Below are 17299 nucleotides of genomic sequence, written 5' to 3'. Positions count from 1 at the left end.
TAAGGGCTGGAATATGTTTGAAGCCTCAGGACAGACTAGGGAGAATTTGTGGTTTTGGTTTTAGATAGCCCATGCTGTCAGGGTTTTCATGGTCTCAGTTTGCTCTACAGCAGTTACAGTTGCTGTAAGTGATGTCTACTTGTGTCATAGAACAGTGCGTGTGTTCTTTGGTTTGGGGATACCTGAATTCAAATCCTGCCTAATGACTAAACTTACCTTTTGGAAGTGAAGGACAGAGAATAGCCAAATCTGTTTTCTAAGAAGAACCTTAGACAATTAAGAGGAAACAAGACATAAAATAAACTTGCTTATACTTGCATAACTGGGCAGTTCTAGTCCACTATTTTTATCAGTACAATTTCATCTCTGCAAATGCAGTTCAAAGAACTTTTCTAGGGTTGAACAACAATCATGGGTTTAAATTATGTGTGATCATATCTACAAATGTAAGAATCCTTATAGAGGATGATATTTTTGAACTCTGAACTATCCTGGACAGTCTCGCCGATGTGGACTCTAATCATGGTGGTCCTGTAGTCCTGTATCATTTTGCTTTGGTTTAGTTTTAAAATTGTACCAGAACATAGTCTCATTACGAAGAGAAAACAACAAAACACAAAAAGAATAAAAAGCCCCCTTGACCACTCCTTCACCTGTACTTCTTCCCCCCTCTTTGTACCCAGGGGTAACCACTGTTGCCAGGTTTTTCTTTACAATTACTTGCATTTTGCTTTTTTGAAATCTTCTAGTAAGAAGATACAACAAAGGCTTTCCTAGGAATTTAAACTTGAGGCAAGATGACAAGGAAAAGCTCTTCATCCTCTCCTTCAGAATGCATTTACTTTGAGTTTGGAACGTTGGCTATATGTATGAGATAAAATTAGTATTTCCCAAGGAATGAAATTTGGATGTAATTAGAATTCCATAGACTATTATAGGTTTAAAATTTATGAAATCTTTTTACTGTCAGGAAAACTGTGTTGTCATCTATATATTAGTGACTGAGAAATCTAGAAGTTCAGATATAGAACACTGATAGCCTACTTTCCAGATTTGGTTTACCAGTGAGTTTTATTTGGCCTGCACAGTGGTTTAAATTTTTTTCAATTTTAATGTCTTTAGTTAGGGCATGCTTTTCTTCAAAATTCTGCTTTTGCTCTATAGCAGTATTTACTCATTTTTGGTACCTGCTTGGACCTAAAAGGTGTTTTAATTTGGGACTCCCATTTTGAGAAAAGGAGAGGTTCAGAATTAAGCTGAACTGGTTTTAGTTTGCTCACACATAGCTAAGCTCAAATCCAAACACTTACTAGCAGGGTTACCTTATACAAACTATTATTTTATGTTACGTATCTAACATATATCTATGCATCTGTATGATTTTCCTTTGATATTACACATTAATCTCTCCATAATTAGCATTATTCTTTAAAATTATTGCTATCCAGCATGGCTTCACATATTATACAGCCTTGGAATTGCTACAATTGAAATGTGCTGCTTGATTTCTTAGCTTTTGATTTAAAAAGTTTAATTGGTTAAGTTCTATTTTTTAACCTCGGTAGTAAGTATGCAGAGGTTTGGTTTATTATTCATTAAACTCTTCATTTATGTGTTGATATGCTTTTCTGTATATGATCTGCTTTATTTTTTTAAAACTGTTTAAGGATTGGCTTATATTTCTTTATTCCCTAAAATAAAGCAACCACAAATTTTTTTGTGTGTTATATGAAAGAAAATTAATCTCACTTGAAACTCTCCTTTTCTTAATTTATTATTAACATTAGATGAGTAATGAAAGAGGCTTTGAAAATGTAGAACTGGGAGTCATAGGAAAAAAGAAGAAAGTCCCAAGGAGAGTCATCCACTTTGTTAGTGGTGAAACAATGGAAGAATACAGCACAGATGAAGATGAAGTGGATGGCCTGGAGAAGAAAGATGTTTTGCCTACTGTTGATCCGGTAGGTTTGATGCTGATGATCCTTTTGTCAGTGGGTTTTGTTTTGACTGATTTGTTTCCTTTAAACATTGAATAGAAGGGACCTTTGAGGTTTAAATAAACTATATTCTGATTATAAAATTATATGTTATGATTTTGGTAGAAAGCAGTACTTTTACACAGTATGGATGGAAATATTTTCTGTATTTCAGTAGCCTGAATAGTTTATTTTTGAATGTCAAGGTTCTTTTGTCAGTGTGGTTAGGTTTCTTTAACATTTATTTCACTAAACAGAGTGCTTGAATTTCCAGTCTCTTTATATTAAAGACTGTACCACCATGATGGTTTCCACTGAAAACTTAGGAGTTGTCAGCTCTTTTCTATATTGCCTCAAGTTTTGATTAGAAGACAGGAGTGTACAGTTCTTAACTTTATGTTCCTCAGCAGCTAAATTTAAGAATTTCTAAGTTATGAAAGATGTGGCTGTAAAATTATAAGAGTAGCTGTACATTTTCTAAGAAGAAGTGTTGCCCTTCTAAGTAGTCATTTTGAGAGTTCAGTTGATCAGATATTTACTGACTTTCTAGGTACCGGTGATGCAGCGATGGGCAGTGTAAATTCCTGCTCTTGTATGCTAGTGGGCAGAAAGGCAATAAACATATGCTGTAATTATCAGACTATGGAAAGCCTGAAGAAAATAAGTCTAGGAAGAAAATAAAGCAAACTAGCAGACTAGAGAATTATTAATTTAGATTTGACTTTAAAATGTTATTACTAATTTTTCATCAGATTTGGTTCTAAATAAATTTTAGTTATTAAAAAAAATCAGATGCAGATTCTTTCCCATAGACAGTATTCAAAGGTGGTGCAGTATACTCTGAAGGCAGCTCCAAATGCATGCAGAATGTTGTAGAAGTGTTTCACGCAGTGGAAGAATTGTTGAAACAAATGTCTCTCTTTTAAATTACTTTGAAGGGGTTCTTACTTGTCAGTGTAAATTTGTGTATATATGTATGCTTTAAAAAGTCTTTGTCTCAAAGATTGTCCTCTCTTTACATAGAAATTGGTAATAAAGACATTGTATAGAAAAAAATGCATCCTTACTACTTTCCTAAAAGTTTACTCTGTTTAATAAAGCTTTATTGAATTGCAGTTCACATAGCATACATTCATCAATTTAAAATTTGCAATTCAGTGGTTTTTAATATATTCACTGATATATGCAACCATTACTGCAGTCAGTTTTTAGTACGTTTGCATCACCTCAAAAAGAAACCCAGTACCCTTTAGTTGTCACTCCCTACCCTTCATCTCCCCGATCCCTGATGACCACTAATCTATTTTCTGTCTATAGATTTCCCGATTATGGACATCTCATATGAATGAACTCATATGATATGCGATCTTTTGTAACTGGCTTTTTTCACTTAGCACAATGTTTTCAAGGTTTATCCATGCTATAGCATGTGTCAGAACTTCATTCCTTTTTTTGATACACCACATTTGTCAGGTCAGGGGCATTTGGGTTGTTTCCAAACCTTTTGGCTATTATGAATAATTCAGCTATAAACATTTGTATACAGGTATTTGTGTGGATATACGTTTTCATTTCTCTTGGGTATGTGCCTATGAGTGGAATTGCTGAGTCATATGATAACTCTATACAGGTATCCCCTGCTTTTTGAAAATTTGCTTTACACCACTTTGCTTTTATGAAAAACCTACGTTAGTACCTGTTTTTGCTAACTGAAAGAACGCTGAAGAGAATCTTCACTTTTGTGAAAAAAGGTGAAAAGCAAAAATAGAGTCCAAAGGTTTTTTTGCAGTGAACCTTGTAGAGGTGGTGGGCACCCTGAACAGTGAGAGAAGCACCTCGAAGCGCCTTCTCCGGGGAACTACACTCAGCATCTTAGCATCAAGCCGCTGTAGCTTTGAACTGTATCTGTGAGCATCTGTGCTTTGTCTCGGTTTATTTTGTTCAGCTGTTTAGCAAGATGTGTCCTAAGGTAATTGCTTCTTTGCTTTACACAATTTTGCCTTATGAAAGGTTTCATAGGAATGCTCTACTTTTGGATAGCAGGGAAATCCTGTATTCAATCATTTGAAGAATCACCAAACTGGTTTCCAAACTGGCTGCACCATTTAAAATTCCTGCCAGCATTGAAAGAAGGTTCTGATTTCTCTCCATCCTTATCAGCACTTGTTATTATCTTTGTTATTCTAGCCATCCTAGTAGGTGTGAAGTGGCATCTCATTATGGTTTTAATTTGCATTTCTCTGGTGGCCATTGATATTGAACATCTTTTCCTGTGTTTATTGACCATTTGTATATCATCTTTAGAGAAATGCTTATTCAGAATCCCTTGCCCATTTGTTGTTTAAATTGAGGTATAGTTGATGTACAGTATCACATAAGTTTCAGGTGTACAACATAGTGATTCACAATTTTTAAAGGTTATAGTCCATCTACAGTTGCTATAAAATATTGGCTATATTCCCTGTGTTGTACTATATCCTTGTAACATTTCTTTTATACATAGTAGTTTGTAACTCTAAATTCTCTGCCTCTGAGTTATCTAATTTATTATCTAAATTGTCCATAGAATTCCTTTATAATCCTTTTTATTTCCCTTTTTAGTCTAGCTAAAGATCAATCAATATTGTTGATCTTTTCCAAGAACCGGCTTTTGGTTTCATTGATTTTTCTCTTTTTATTTTCTCCATGTCATTAATGTCCATTCTGGTCTTTATTATTTCTGTCCTTCTGCTTGCTTTAGGTCTCATTTGCACTTCTTTTTCCAGTGTCTTGAGGTAGAAGATTAGGTTATCTTTCTTATTTCTTAATTAGCTGTGAGTTTCCCCTTAAGCATTGCTTTAGTTGTATCTCATAAGTTTTTATATGTTATATATATATTTTTTAATAAATTTATTTATTTTATTTATTGGCTGTGCTGGGTCTTCATTGCTGCACATGGGCTTTCTCTAGTTGCTGAGAGCGGGGGCTACTCTTCATTGTGGTACGCAGGCTCCTCATTGTAGTGGCTTCTCTTGTTGTGGAGCATGGGCTCTAGGCACGTGGGCTTCAACAGTTGTGGCACATGGGCTCAGTAGTTATGGCTCATGGGCTCTAGAGCACAGGCTGAATAGTTGTGGTGCACGGGCTTAGTTGCTCCGTGGCATGTGGGATCTTCCCAGGGCAGGGCTCGAACCCTTGTCCCCTGCATTGGCAGGCGGATTCTTTACCACTGTGCCACCTAGGAAGTCCTATATGTTATATCTTCATTTTCTTTCATTTCAAAGTATTTTCTCTTTTCCCTTTTATTTTTTTTTCTTTGACATGTTGGTTATTTGAGTACATTGTTTACTTCTCACGTATTTGTGAGTTTCGCACATTTTTTTTTCTGTTACTGATTTCTAATTTCACTCCATTATGGTTGGAGAACATACTTTATATTATGTCTATCCTTTTAAATGTATTGAGGTTTCTTTTATGTCCTAACAAATGGTCTATCTTGGAGAATATTCCATATGTGCTTGAGAAGAGTGTATATTCTGTTGTCAGGTAGAGTATTCTATAGATGTCTGTTAGGTCTGGTTGGTTTACAGTGTTTGCTTCTGTTTCCTTGTTGACCTTCTACCTAGTTGCCCTATTCATTATGGAAACTGGGGTATTGAAGTCTCCAACTATTATTGTTGAGTTGTCTATTTCTACCCTCATTTCTGTCAGTTTTTGTTCTATGGAGCCACTCTATTGAAATTTTCATTTCAGTTATTATACTATTTCAGCACCAGAATTTCCATTTAGTTCTATTTTATAATTTCTCTTAACTGATATTCTAAATTTGATGCAATGTTATCATACCTTCCTTTATTTCTTTAACTGTGGTTTCCTTAATTCTTTGAACATACTCATAAAGGCTGTTTTGAGTTTTTTCTGTTAAATCCAACATCTGGTCACTCTCACAGGTAGTTTCTGTTGTCTGCTTCCCCTTCCCCCCCCACTATATGGGTCATGCTTTACTGTTTTCTTTGCATGTCTCATAATTATTTGTTTGAATAACTGAGGGTGCTACCTTCTGCCTCCCGCCATCCCCCATCACCCAGGATCTTGATTTTGTTATTTGCTTGTTTATTTGTCTGGTGACTTGGTAAGTTATTTTAGTGAAGTCTGTCTCTTCCCCATTCCCTGTTTTTCTGCTTCAAACTAGCTGAGCTATAGTTGAGCCTATGTCTTCATAGAATCTAAGAATTTCTTCTCAAGAACCTTTTACCAAAATCTCCACTGATTTTGAGAGTACCTTTAAGTTTGAACTTTTCCACTTCTGTTGCAAATGAAGTCAGTTCACTTGGTAAGAAATTAGGAGCTATCTGTCTTATGGCCTACTTTTCCTCCTGGGCAAAATCTCTTAGCCAGAGCTCTGAAGTTGGGGGGTAGGGATAATAGTGCATTTCTCTGTGACACCTCTACTTTAGGAGCCAAGTGCTCGGTTGGGGTTGAGAACAGAAGCCTTAGGTCTTGGCTTACCTCTTCTGGCATGGAACCACTGCCTTATCAACTGGGGTAAGGGCGATCAGTGCCCCAGTATTCTCAGTGGCACTGTGCTCAGTGTAGAGCCTCCATTATGTTAGTGGGGCTGATGGAAAAAGGGAGCCCTCACTTGTCAACTGCACTCACCTGGAAGTTAGTCTCAGTAATAGGTAGCTTGTGGCAGGTTGAGAAATACTGATTGATGTATGCTCTTCCTCCTGGGAAGAAAGCCCTCTGCTTGAAACCTGGGGGTCGAAGGTTCCCTGTGTTCTTAGCTGTACCAGTCTGGAGTTGAATTTCCACTTCACTTTGCTGGGAAGACCAATGGTCTTGGTTCACTTACTGCATACTCTCATTTTCTTATCAAATTTTTATTTATTTTCTTGAATAGGTGTTTAATCATTTGTAGTATACTCTTAGGACCATTTCCAGAAGCTTTAAATGTTTCTTTTAAGTAATTTTCACCAGTTTCATTGGGTAGTATGTCCACAGAGTTCCTCCTGCTGTTGTGCCAGAAGTCCATATCCACTCTTAAAATTGTTAATTACCTTGCATATAGTATGTTGTCATTAGAATTTATTTGAATTCTTAGGCCTAAACTAAAACAAGAAACCTGGGTGATAAGAAACCTGTCTATTTCCTTCACTGGGAGGCAGCCATGAGTAGATAGAGCTAGTTTTCAGTTCTGGCTTAGTCCTGTAGTAGTCACCTCCCTGTGGCAAAGATTTAATCCCGCTGCAGTTCAGGTTTCATGACTATAAATAATAAAAAAAAAAAAAAAGATAACCTTTGCCTCATCTACATTCAGAATTGTTTTTTTTTAATTAATGAATTTATTTATTTATTGGCTGAGTTGGGTCTTCGTTGCTGTCCGCGGGCTTTCTCTAGTTGCAGTGTGCAGGCTTCTCGTTGCGGTGGCTTCTCTTGCTGTGGTGGCTTCTCTTGTTGTGGAGCACGGGCTCTAGGTGCGTGGGCTTCAGTAGTTGCAGCACATGGGCTCAATGGTTGTGGGTCGTGGGCTGTAGAGCACAGGCTCAGTAGTTGTGGCACATGAGCTTAGTTGCTCCGCGGCATATGGGATCTTCCTGGACGAGGGCTTGAACCTGTGTCCGCTGCCTGCATTGGCAGGCAGATTCTTAACCACTGCACCACCAGGGAAGTCCCTCAGAATTGTTTTTGATGATTAAAGAGATAATACATATGAAAACTCATTGAAAAATAACTAAGAACTATATACATGTAAGGAAGTAGTAGATAACAAAGGAAATATATAAGTAGGTAGCACAAGGGATCTTACTCAAAAGGTAATTTTAGAACTCCATTGGAATTTGAAAACCCATGACTAACTTAACAATTTTCCCTGTATTTCTTATTCAAGAATCACTTTAGAGTTTATGAATTAATTTATTTGGCTTCATTCCTGAAATATCCATTCTGAAGTTTTAAAGTTATATTTTCCTTGGTGGTAATTGTGTCTGCTAGAGTATAGTGATTTTTTTAGGCAACTGGGAGCTGCTATTATATACTAATACCGTGTGTGTGCATGCGTGTGCATTTGTGTGTATATATAAATACTTCCAGTAGGAAACTTATAAACTCAGCTGGAAGCTGAGAGCTGACATTATACTTGACTTCTAAATAAAATTTTCAGAAAAAAATCTGATACTGTTCATGAAGAATTTATAATTAGCAAATAGGACTATCTATGTTGGCTGAGTTAACCAAGACAAAAAAAAAATAACAATTACTTAAATCTTTTGCTTAAAGAGATACATTCTTTGACTCTTTTTAATTGCTGCCTGAACTCCAGGTATCTTCGTTTGGTTTATTAATTATGCGTGCACATGTTAATGTTACGCATCATTTTTTTTAATGCTGTAGTTTAATGTAGACTTCTGGTCGTAAAGCAGACTTGCAAATAGTGTTTTTCCCCTTTAATGGGGACACTTAGATTGTTTCCATACCATGGTTACTGTAAAATAATGCTGCAGTGAACATGAGAGTGGAAATACCTCTTTGAGATTCTAATTTCAGTTCTTTTGGATAAATATCCAGAAGTGGGATTGCTGGATCATATGGTATTTGTATTTTTTATTTTTTGAGGAACCTCCATACTGTTTTCCATAATGGCTGCACCATTTTACATGCCCACCAGCAGCATCCAGGGGTTCCAGTTTCTCTACATACTCGCCAACACTTACCTTTTTTAAAATAATAATCATCCTAGTAGGTGTTAATAACTAAAGACAGACCTAGCTTCACTTAATATGAAGAGCAGACTTTCCAATTTCTATTTGCTTTTAATGCATCATAAATCTGGTAGGACAACGGAATTTGGAAAAGGTATTGTCATATATTTACACAGTAGATGTGTAGAACAGACCCAGTTAAAGAAAACACCCTGATATCTAAAATAAATATTTAACAATAATACTCCTGGCATATGATACTTGATAGAAAGTAAGAAATGGAGACCTGGATCTTTTTACAATCTTATAGTTGTTTTCCTTAGATTTTACCTTAGATGAGCCTTAGGAATAAACATGTTCCCTGTGATTCCTTTAACCATTGATTTAGTGTTGCTCGGTTCCTCAAGTATGTGTATATGTGTGTCTAACTATACATATTAAAAACTTTGATTATGCACATAAATGGACTGATGAGTATATAAGTGGACTGATGCCTTTTGTAATATAGTCAAAACTCAAAATTATTTGGGCTCATTTTTGCCTATCAAATTTTAAAAAAGGAAAAGGACAGTATACTATAATGAGGGTACAAGGGAATGGACAGTCTCATACATTACTGCTGAATATTTATTGGTACATTTTCTGGTGTGAAGTTTTGCATTGTGAAGGGAGAGCTTTCCAAATAATTATATTTTTGGCCTAGTTATTCCACCCTTAGGAATTTAAGCATTTGGGAAATATGCTTAATATTTTCAATATAGTAAATGGGAAAAACAGCAGGATAGAACAAGTATAACAATGTTGTAAAACACATATATGCTTAGGAAAAGAATGGGAAACAAGTTAACTAAGAGGTTCATGATAATTTTTATCTATGGATGGTGGAAAAATGGGTGACTTAAATTTTCTTTATACTTTTTGCATTTTCTAAGTGTTTTGCAATAAATGAGTATTACTTTTATAATTTAAAAATAAGTTGTTTCAAAACAAAAGTAAAAGCAAGTCTTAATAGTTCCCTGTTAAAGAAGAGATGGATAATTATTTGGGAAGAAACAGATAAATTTTTGAAGAAAGAGGTGAATCTACAAGATTTTCAAGAGTGCAGATCTTGAGTTTGCACCCATAAACTAGAAGTCTTGAAGACTGAAGATCTTGTCCCAGTTCTCCTGTTACTGGGACAGCAGTGGTGGTGGTGATGCTGGCAGTGGTGGCAGGGTTCCAGCGTAGACTGTGGGTCAGTGCCTCAACAAAGGGCCCTATCCATTCATTCTGTGTAACTGTGTGTGATAATGATAGAGAGCATTCAGCAGTCCTTATCCAGTGTCTCAGCTCTGGAGCAGGTTTGACTCTGGTAGTCACAGCCTGAATATTAGCAATTATCCTCTCTAGAAACAGAGGATTGGTCTACTGACAAATGCATGCTTTCCTCCAAAAGTGTGCTGAGTCCTTTTCTAAGTAGTTTCTTGTCCCTTATCACTTATTATGTGTTATAGAAATTGCTTCCATTCCATATATTTCTGCACTGTCCCATTTGCTTTAAAAAAAAAAAAAAAGTAAACACTAGGGTCAGAGCCGCTTAAACAGAGCCCCTAAGTTAACCCTTATCCCCACATAAGAGATGCCTCCTGCTCTGAATGTAGAAGATATAGCAGATTTTTATCAGGGAGTCAGAAATATGCAGTGTTTTCTTGAATGTGTTTATTTGCTTGGACATCCATTCTTGTATAAAGAAAGACTAAAGAGCTACCTTACTTGTGTGTCTTTTCAGAAATGTTATCGCAGAAATTGATATACCTACTTTTCATTGAAAGACTATGTTATATGTTTACTCCTCTCTGCTTTAGCCCATCTGCCCAGTCTTACAGATATTCCTTTTTAAAAAATATTTAGAATGTAGAACTTTATTTTTAAATTAATTAGCATAAGAATTTGATAAGACAGACAATGGCCCCTCAAAATGTCTTTGAAAATCCTCAGGTGAAAAATTTTTCTTAACCAGAAAGAAAAGAAATAACAGTGAAATTGGCAACTTTGTCAGCTTTAAGCAGCAGAAAAGGAAGAAACTTCCTTTTCACCAACAGAGGGAAAAGAGTTGTTTCCAGTGTCTACAGTTTTCAGTCTTACAGATATTCTTGTATTTGCTTTTTTAATGCCCTTATAATCATCAGCATATCTTATCTAAGAAGATTATGGACAGATTTATCTTCTCCTTCTCTCCCCTGAACCAATATTCAAACAATTATTAATGCGTTTGATTGATCGTAGGCTCTATACTATGTTTTCTTTTCATAAACAAAAATATTGGTATAATGAAGCATGCTCCTATTAACAATTTCATCCACAGAGGCAAACTGTCATCTGTGTGGCAAGCTTCACAGAAGTATCCTATGGAATTACCATGGTTAACTATGCAGGTGTGTAGTGTAGATTGTATTCTGCCAGTGGTCCTAGCCTACCAAATAGATACTAAACTTTTCCTGGGTTATATGGTCTAGTCCCTTTTTAATCCTTGAAGGAACAACAACAAAACCTCATCTTGCCACTTACTGGTCACTTATTCTCCCATCATTAAAAGTGCATTCGATATGCCCTTACTTAACCTGTTTCATTTCTCTGAACCTTAATTTCCCCACTAAACTGTGTGTTGTACTGTGTGATTTCTTAGATTCCTTTCCACTGACTGTACACACTCTCTGATATGCTTTGAACAACGAAGACAAAAAAGCAGCAAGACAGGAGAAAGGAAGGCTCTGGATAACTCATAAATAATTATGATTATGATTTACCAACTCCTCTTCAGTGGCTGCTGCTCGTTTTTGGTGATCCCGTGGCCTTAGGTGGTGGTAGTTATTTGGGTGAATGTAAAATGTCTTTGTGACATTCTGTCCGCAAAGCTTTTAATTTTTTTATTGGGTAGTACTCTGTTTGTAAGATCATCTATAGAATATTCTGCGTACCCACCAAATATTTGACTCCTTCCTTCTGGCCTAAACATATGGAATGAATTTTAGTATGAATGTTGCTAACCTAACCTCTTGTTGCAGACAAAACTTACCTGGGGCCCCTACTTATGGTTTTACATGCTTCGTGCTGCCACATCAACTCTCTCAGGTATTACTTTGCTCTTTGAATATTGTATAACCACTATACTCTGCTCCCAGAATGGGAGCTTTGCCAAATAGGGTGTTTCAGAAATGAAGGGGAAACAATTGGGAGTTAGTTACTCCCTTCTCAGCAGCTAGCTAACTAACATTGGAAGATATTAATCTAAGTTGTACTTCATCTTAAAACATTCTTTAGGTTTTGGATATGCTTTTAAAGAAAGACTGAAAAATAGCTATATTAATTTAGATACAGTTTTCATGTTCTTGCTTTTCTGTCAGCAGTTATTTTGCTGTTTTGCCGTTTGATTCCCTGATATTGTTCTCATTCTGTTTGACTGCTTATTCTAATGCCTGTAGTTATAATTCATTTGCTTTATTTGATTAATATTTCATTTCTTACGTTGCGATATAACTAAGTCATATTTGAAGGAAATGAATTATCAACGTATGACTTAATCATGCTAACTTTAAATATGCGTTTTAAATAATAAAGCTTTCCTCTGTTTCCCATTTTAACTCCCCCGTGGCTTCTATCACTTTATGCTTTTCATTAGATCTAAGTGTGAATAGTAATTCACTCAACACACATTGACTGAGCACTCAGTATATGCTAGGTGTCATGGAAAGAATATGAGCTTTACATTCAGACCTAGACTGAATTTTGGATCTGCTTTGTCCGCTTGGGCTGCTTCTTCAACCTGAGTCTGACCTTTCACAGTGCCTGGCACGCAGCAGGCACTCGGCGAGTGATATAGTGTAATCCATTCCTTTCTCCCAGCCTGGTGATATCTCAGCCCTCTGAGAGAGTACGTTTTTCTTGAAAAAACAGACATCTCACAGACAATTACACCTGCTGCTAAGTGTTACAAGAAGAGGTGTGAGCAGTGTTATTCGGAGCCCAGGAGGAGCCATTAGTGCTTCTTGGGGAAATCACGGAAGATACACAGATGAGCCGAACTGAGTGTTTATTATCTCCCCAAGGCCAGGGACTGTAACTTTAGTATTCCTGCAGTGCTTTGCACCTAGAAGGGGCTCAAGAAATGTTTATGGAATTATGTAAGTCATTTAACTTTTGACCTTTTAGTGTGTGACTTTCTTGGAGAGAAGATCGCGTCTGTTTTGGGCATCAGCACCCCAAAATACCAGTATGCCATTGATGAGTATTACCGGATGAAGAAGGAGGTGTGTCTCCTTTTTACATTTTCTTGATTCAGTTTGGTTTGCTGTGGATTTGATGGGTTGCAAAATGAAAACATGTATCCTTTAGCTGCCCCAAAGATAGCTCCCTTACATGAGGCACTTCATCCTAGAGTCATTAGTTTCTTTATCAAATTAGCATACATTTTTGATTTTTTTAATACTGAAATTTCCCTAGGATCTGTGTGCACAAGTAAGCTAGATTTCACTGTGCTGGGTGCTGTGTGAGGTGTCTTATATATGTTATCTTATTTAATTTAATCTTCACACACCTCTCTTTGAATTATTTTTCCAAATTTAAGGTGAGGAAACAAGACCTGGTCTCTGTAATTAGGACACATAGACTGGATGTGGGAGACGTGTAATGGGTTTGACGCATAGGGAATTACCAATCCTAGAAATGGGTGAGTGCCAGTTGTTAAGGCACAAAGATATGAGGCAATTTTGTGTGCAGATATAGTGAGCTCTTAGGGCGAGGATGTAATGAGTTTAGCTTTAAAGAACGAGAAAGCTTTCGCACTGAAGAATGTGGGCTCAAGAACCAAGTGTTCTGCCACTTCTGACTTTGTAACCTTGGGCAAGATACTTAACCTATATAAGCTGCAGTTTCCTCATCTTTAATGAAGAAAATTGCAGCATCCATGCTCAGGGTTGCTCTAGGGGTTAAGTGAATTAATATCTAAAATGCTTAGGCCAACACCTAGTGTATATTGGTAAGCTTGAAGTAAATATTAGAGTCTTTCATTATTCTCCTTTAAGCAAACAAGGAGGGCAGTTCAGGTAAAGCTACAACATAGAGGCATGAAGTTATGTTGTATACTTGGGGAGATGACAAGAATACTACTTTGTTGTCACTTGAGCATAGAAATGAATCTACAAAGGTCAGCTGACTATATTTGATATGTGGTTTCTAAAATGTTTTATGAACAAATGAGGGTGTTTTTAACACTACGGGCCACATTTAGAGCCTCATGACCTCATCTGGACTATTGTAGTAGTCTCCTAAATGCCTGTCTTTCTCCTTCACTCTCAAGCAAGCTCTAGATTAATCTTCCTGACAGGTTACTCACACTGTACTGACTGACTGTACTGCAGGGACCAATGCACATGCCTCCATTTCCTCCATGAATTTAGTAGTTCTGGAACTTGAAGTTATTTACTCTCTAAATCTCTATAGTGCTTATTCCTTTCTGTTTTAATACTCTTCTTAAATGTCTTAAATTCCTTCCTAAATTGTAAACTTCTAGAGAGCAGGGACCACCTTATCTGTCTACTGGGTGCCTATGGAAACACTAACCACGCTATACCATTCAAGTGAATAGACCACCCTATTCCACTGAATAGGCTGACACCCTATAATTGTAGTGATATTGTATTAGCTAAATTTTTACTTAGAATTAATCTGAAGAGATACAGCCCATGTCAAAGTTAATTCAGGTCTCATCTAAGCTAAGCAGTGCTACACTGTGTTTTAAAAATAGCTTCACTACATACACTTCATACAGTAGTCTTCATTTCAATTTGGAACCAGGGGAAAGGGAAGTATGTCTTGTCTTAATTGGACCATACTTAATTGGACATAACACTAATATTTTGGTTAAATAAAAGGCAGGCATAAGCAGCTAAAAGTGGGAGAAAAATACTATTCCTTTTGGACATTCATATTTCAACTATTCTTGGTATTTCCTCTTTTTAGGAAGAAGAAGAAGAAGAAGAAAACAGGATGTCTGAAGAAGCAGAAAGACAATACCAAGAAAATAAGCTGCAGGCTGATTCCATTGTTCAGTCAGATCAACCAGAAACACTGGTATCCAGTTCATTTGTGAACCTCAATTTTGAAATGGAAGGAGACTGTGAAGTAATTATGGAAAGCAAACAAAATCCAGTCTCTGTCCCTCCGTAGAATGAAATGACTATCAAACTTCTAAGGTAGTTTTTACACCAGGCACTTTCACATTCTGTATTCAGTGGGACTTAAGACAGTTATTTATATTTTAAATTATTAAGTTATCTGGAAAGGGAAAAATGTTTATTCTTAGGCTCTATCTAGCAAAGTCAGATCTGAAATTTGGATATTTGTACTGTGCTTTCACTGTGTCAAATTAGTGCTTTGGTTTTAAAATGATCTTTTAAAAAAAGTTAAGGACATTCTAGAGCCCTAACCACCAATTAAGAAGAGTTAAATTATCAAGCTTGTCTGTTATTTGTGTAAGAAAAAAAAAATAGGTAAATTCCTGATTAAGGCTAATTCGTGGCCTCGGATTAAAATGAGGATTTTCCCCCTAGATTTCCTGTTATGTCTTACATTTATATATCTAACCATTCATTTCATACTAAGGATGGTTCACTGAGTGTGTAATAAAAGGAGCAAGATAAAAGCATTTTGAATTTTCTTTCCTTGAGAATTAACTTTATTTCATGGGAAGGTGATTGAGTTTATAACACCACCAAATATTAAGATGGGTTTCCATTTTTTTAATGAATGTTACTTAACCTCACTTTCTCTTTCAGTAGTTATTCAAACTTAAATAACTAACTTTGGACATAATGTTAAAAACACTAGCTATGGGAAGAATTTATTAATGTATTTGTATTTAAATGGTAATACCTAGTGATTACCCACATGGCATCCTGGTTCTGTCACTCATTCAGCCCTTGAATGGCTCCTGTGGGTCGAGCAGTTGCAGGGTGAGATTGGGGGACAGATGAAGACAACCCTCCAGGGGCTCACTGTTAAATATTGTACAAGGTGCAGTGGTAGCATATATGAAGTTACCTGTCATTCACCACCTCAAGGTAACAACAGTAGATGGTTTACTTGACCCAGTTGGCCATCTGTGTACCCACTGTGCCATTAGCAGACCTTACAAAAGTATAAAACTAACTCTGAAAATACTCCTGTATGTGTTCAGAATCTTATATCTGTATGGCTTTGATTTATAACTAAATGTGGATAAGGAGAAATATATGTAGAATATTTCAGATATGCTGCTCTTAAAAATCAATTCATAAACTTAGAGCTTTTAGAGATTAATGGTTAACAGCCTTCTAAATAGCATTAAGCTTCCAATCTTAACTATATCTGTATAAAGTATAGCTTCAAAGAAACAACATAGGTACAGTGGGCTTATTATGGAAGTCTGTTAGCAATGAACATGAACATCTGGCCACTAAGTTCTTCCACTGAAACTTGAGGGATTTGGGAAAGATAATTCTTCATTTGGAATCCTCAGTTACATGGATTCATGGTATAGGTGGTTCATGGCATGTGATGGTGATCTTTTTCGTCATGGGTGTAAACTATATAATTTAGTGCTTAAAAGATTAATCTTCAGATTATGTAATGTCATGAATTATAGTTTGCCAGTAGCTCTAAAGAATGCTCATCTGATGTGTTCCCTATAATTTGTTTTTATCGTCATTTGAGAAGATACTCAAACTCAAATATTTGTTTGGTTATCCTGTAAAGGCAAGCATATCTGAAGGCGATCTGAATCTTCTCTCCCTAGATGCACTAGGTCTAAAAGAGTTGACTCAGACATTTTCTGATTGTAGAAGGAAGATAATGATTTATGAAGGTTTTACATATCTTGAATTTTACTTTTTCTACTTGTCCAGCAGTGGCCAGTTTGTAATGTTTATATAGTTATTCACTGTGCCTTAAATTTTTATACTTTTATTTATGCAAACTATAAAATTTCCCATAAATGCATTAAATGGTTTTGTCTTAATTTTAAGCCTCTTTCACTTTCTTCCTTTTCAACCCTTTTAATAGTTACTATTCCTTCTGAATCACAGTTCATGATATTCTACCCTCTTCTATTGTTTCATCTCTTAAAAAACCTGAACAGTATAATTGAGAATCTTTACACTTAGTTAACAAATTCTCTAATGAAAATTCTTAACAAAATGGAGTTAAGTTTTGTAAAATGTAACCCTGGTGCTGATTAATAAAGGTAGACCAACTTTTTATACCAGTGATTTTAATTAAAGTAAAATACTAAGTTGAATACTTTTTATTGAAACATTCTATGAAAATAAACATCATGCCCAAATACTTCCCAGAAATAAAATGGCCTTACTCTGATGAATGGGGAAGTCTATAATCTTTGATATACATAATACTTTAGAAGACGATTCAAGGTTAAATGATATAATTTTAACTGTCTTTCAGGTATTCAAATTCTTAGTGACTAATGTCAGAAATATTCCACGAAAACTTCATTTCTAAAGATCATACAGATATAAAGTGGACTCTGACCTTCACCAGATCACACTTGCCACATCTGAGCTAAGTGAAACCAGAATTTACTGACTCCTAACTTGGTCCCATTTCTTCCAG

At 36.0% G+C, this 17299-nt stretch overlaps 1 protein-coding gene across 4 annotated transcripts in view; it reads left to right on the top strand.

The window, feature by feature from the left end:
- The window catches only part of LOC130844741 (signal recognition particle subunit SRP54), a 70329-nt gene extending 53039 nt beyond the window's left edge, over positions 1-17290 (top strand). For 2 of the 4 annotated variants that reach the window (XM_057720844.1, XM_057720842.1), the window contains 4 exons: positions 1788-1961; positions 11701-11767; positions 12845-12942; positions 14654-17048. In XM_057720844.1, the coding sequence (XP_057576827.1) occupies positions 1788-1961; positions 11701-11767; positions 12845-12942; positions 14654-14860 (546 nt within the window). In that variant the 3' untranslated portion in view covers positions 14861-17048. Of the gene's footprint in view, positions 1-1787; positions 1962-11700; positions 11768-12844; positions 12943-14653; positions 17049-17131 lie in introns of those variants that run through there. The other 2 variants (XM_057720843.1, XM_057720845.1) reach the window with 2 other exon arrangements.
- The last annotated feature ends 9 nt before the right edge of the window (positions 17291-17299 follow it).

This window comes from Hippopotamus amphibius, chromosome 2 (assembly GCF_030028045.1).
Source record: "Hippopotamus amphibius kiboko isolate mHipAmp2 chromosome 2, mHipAmp2.hap2, whole genome shotgun sequence".
Taxonomy (NCBI): Eukaryota; Metazoa; Chordata; class Mammalia; order Artiodactyla; family Hippopotamidae; genus Hippopotamus; species Hippopotamus amphibius.
Note: the sequence above shows the minus strand (reverse complement) of the source record. Positions and strands in the feature narration are given on the sequence as shown.